General features: G+C 52.0%; 1 protein-coding gene across 2 annotated transcripts in view; it reads left to right on the top strand.

Annotated features, from left to right (window-relative positions):
• The first annotated feature begins 1,175 nt into the window (after positions 1-1,175).
• Positions 1,176-2,273, top strand: part of LOC119598544 — a 1,100-nt gene continuing 2 nt past the window's right edge. The window contains exons 1-2 of one of the 2 annotated variants that reach the window (XR_005230974.1): positions 1,176-1,410; positions 1,725-2,273. The exon at positions 1,725-2,273 is cut by the window's right edge and continues 2 nt beyond it. Coding sequence is in view for 1 of the 2 variants with exons in the window: in XM_037948173.1 (XP_037804101.1) it covers positions 1,177-1,410; positions 1,678-1,872 (429 nt within the window). In the remaining variant the exon portion in view is untranslated. Of the gene's footprint in view, positions 1,411-1,677 lie in introns of both variants that reach the window. The other variant, XM_037948173.1, reaches the window with a different exon arrangement.

Below are 2,273 nucleotides of genomic sequence, written 5' to 3'. Positions count from 1 at the left end.
CCTCCTCTTCCTCCTCCACCTCCCCCTCCCCCTCCTCCTCCCCCTCCCCCTCCCCTTCCTCCTCCTCCTCTCCCCCTCCTCCTCCTCCTCTCCCCTCTCCCCCTCCCCTTCCTCCCATCCCTCAGGAGTGCTTCGCGCCCTACAGCATCGCCCTGGCCGTCCAGAGGCACTCGCCGCTCAAGGAGGACCTCGACAAGGTCCTCGGGAGGCTGAGGGACAGCGGACTCATTCGCCAGTACTTCCTGCAGTCGCTCAGGCGTGCGGCGGCAGCCCAGGTGGGTGGCAGGGGGCGGGGCTGGATGGCAGGGGGCGGGGCTGGATGGCAGGGGGCGGGGCTGGATGGCAGGGGGCGGGGCTGGATGGCAGGGGGCGGGGCTGGATGGCAGGGGGCGGGGCTGGATGGCAGGGGGCGGGGCTGGTTGGCAGAGGGCAGGGCTGGATGGCAGGGGGCGGGGCTGGATGGCAGGGGGCGGGGCTGGATGGCAGGGGGCGGGGCTGGATGGCAGGGGGCGGGGCTGGTTGGCAGGGGGCGGGGTTGGATGGCAGGGGGCGGGGCTGGATGGCAGGGGGCGGGGCTGGATGGCAGGAGGCGGGGCTGGATAGCAGGGGGCGGGGCTGGTTGGCAGGGGGCGGGGCTGGTTGGCAGAGGGCGGGGCTGGATAGCAGGGGGCGGGGCTGGATAGCAGGGGGCGGGGCTGGATGGCAGGGGGCGGGGCTGGATGGCAGGGGGCGGGGCTGGTTGCCAGGAGGCGGGGCTGGTTGGCAGAGGGCGGGGCTGAATGACAGAGGGCGGGGATGAACGAAAGATTGTATGACAATGACAGTAATGATTTACATACTCATACGTAGGCAGCCATTCGCCTTGTTAAGCAATATAACATTATCCTTTCTTCTATTACATTTTTTTTTCTTGTTTTTTAAGTTAATATCGTAATACTTTATCTAAATTCAAAGTGACTGTCATCAATGCATACAAGCAAGCAGTCACAGTCACATACTAATTATTCATGAAAACTGGATAATTTGTCTGATCCTTAACTGTTTATTTGCCTTAGTCATGCTTTTCCTCAGCGCGACTCATGGGCTGTGGCTTTGTGTGGCTCTGGTTTAGGCTACAACTTTATGTTCATTTATACATACATACACACACACACACACACACACACACACGCGCGTATGCGTGCATGCAATTCGTCTGCACAGATGCGCACAAAATCTCCCTCGCCGCCACAGGACACGAGAGGAGGCGCTGACGAAGCCGTAGACAGCGGGGTCATCCCTCTGACCTTGGACCATCTTCAGGGCATTTTCCTTGTGGCTTGTCTTGGCTGGGGAGCCTCCGTGGCAGCCTTCCTCGGGGAGATCCTGACGGGGACGAGGAGGAAGGGGAAGGGAGAGGAGGCCATTGAGGTGAGTTCTTCCATTCACATAATATCTTTTAATAATAATATCTTTTATAATATCTTTTCTTTTTTTCTTCTTCTTCTAATCGTTATAATAATTATTATTATTATTATCCCATTTATAATAGTCAATAGTATTATTTATTATTATTATCTTTATTGTTAACATTATCAATATTCCACTTCTTTTTCTCCTCACATCATTCTCATGAAGGGAATCATTGTCACTTGATCTTATACTGTTATATGGGTATATTCCTTTCCTGCCCCTCAGACTCCATCCTTCCAGTCACCTCAGTCATTTCCGTTTTCATCTCAAAGGGATGATCTGCCGAAGGTGACCGAGGGAAATACAGGAAGGAAAAGGAACGCCCACCTAAGGACAACATCGAGGTCGATAGCGGATTCCGTTCAGCGTATTGAGTCTCCTTATATGTGTAGTCGAGTGCCTCTTTCTGGTTCACTCTAGAAACACTGATTGGACAAATGCACACACTGCGAACAGAACAACGAATGGAGGTGCAAGAATACACACGTATATGCCGAGGGCCTTTTCACTTTATTGCTTCTTCATGGCATGAATATACAGTGAAAAGGCCTTCGGCATATTCGTGTGTTTTCTTGTACTTCCCTTCGTTGTTCTACTTGCAATTTGTTCGACATGAATTCCACAACTGCACACACGTACGCAAGGAGGAAATGCACATACAAGCACACATACACGCGTATATATTCAAATGTATAGATATATATGTCTATGTCGAGGATTATAATGATTCTACTCATACATTTACACAGATACATTATATGTTTCTTTGTCCTGTACAAGAAATATTCCGCTTAGTCAAGAATAAATATATGTGGAAAATA

This window comes from Penaeus monodon, chromosome 41 (assembly GCF_015228065.2).
Source record: "Penaeus monodon isolate SGIC_2016 chromosome 41, NSTDA_Pmon_1, whole genome shotgun sequence".
Lineage (NCBI taxonomy): Eukaryota > Metazoa > Arthropoda > Malacostraca > Decapoda > Penaeidae > Penaeus > Penaeus monodon.
The sequence above is the reverse complement of the archived record's forward strand: the minus strand, read 5'-3'. Positions and strand labels throughout refer to the sequence as shown.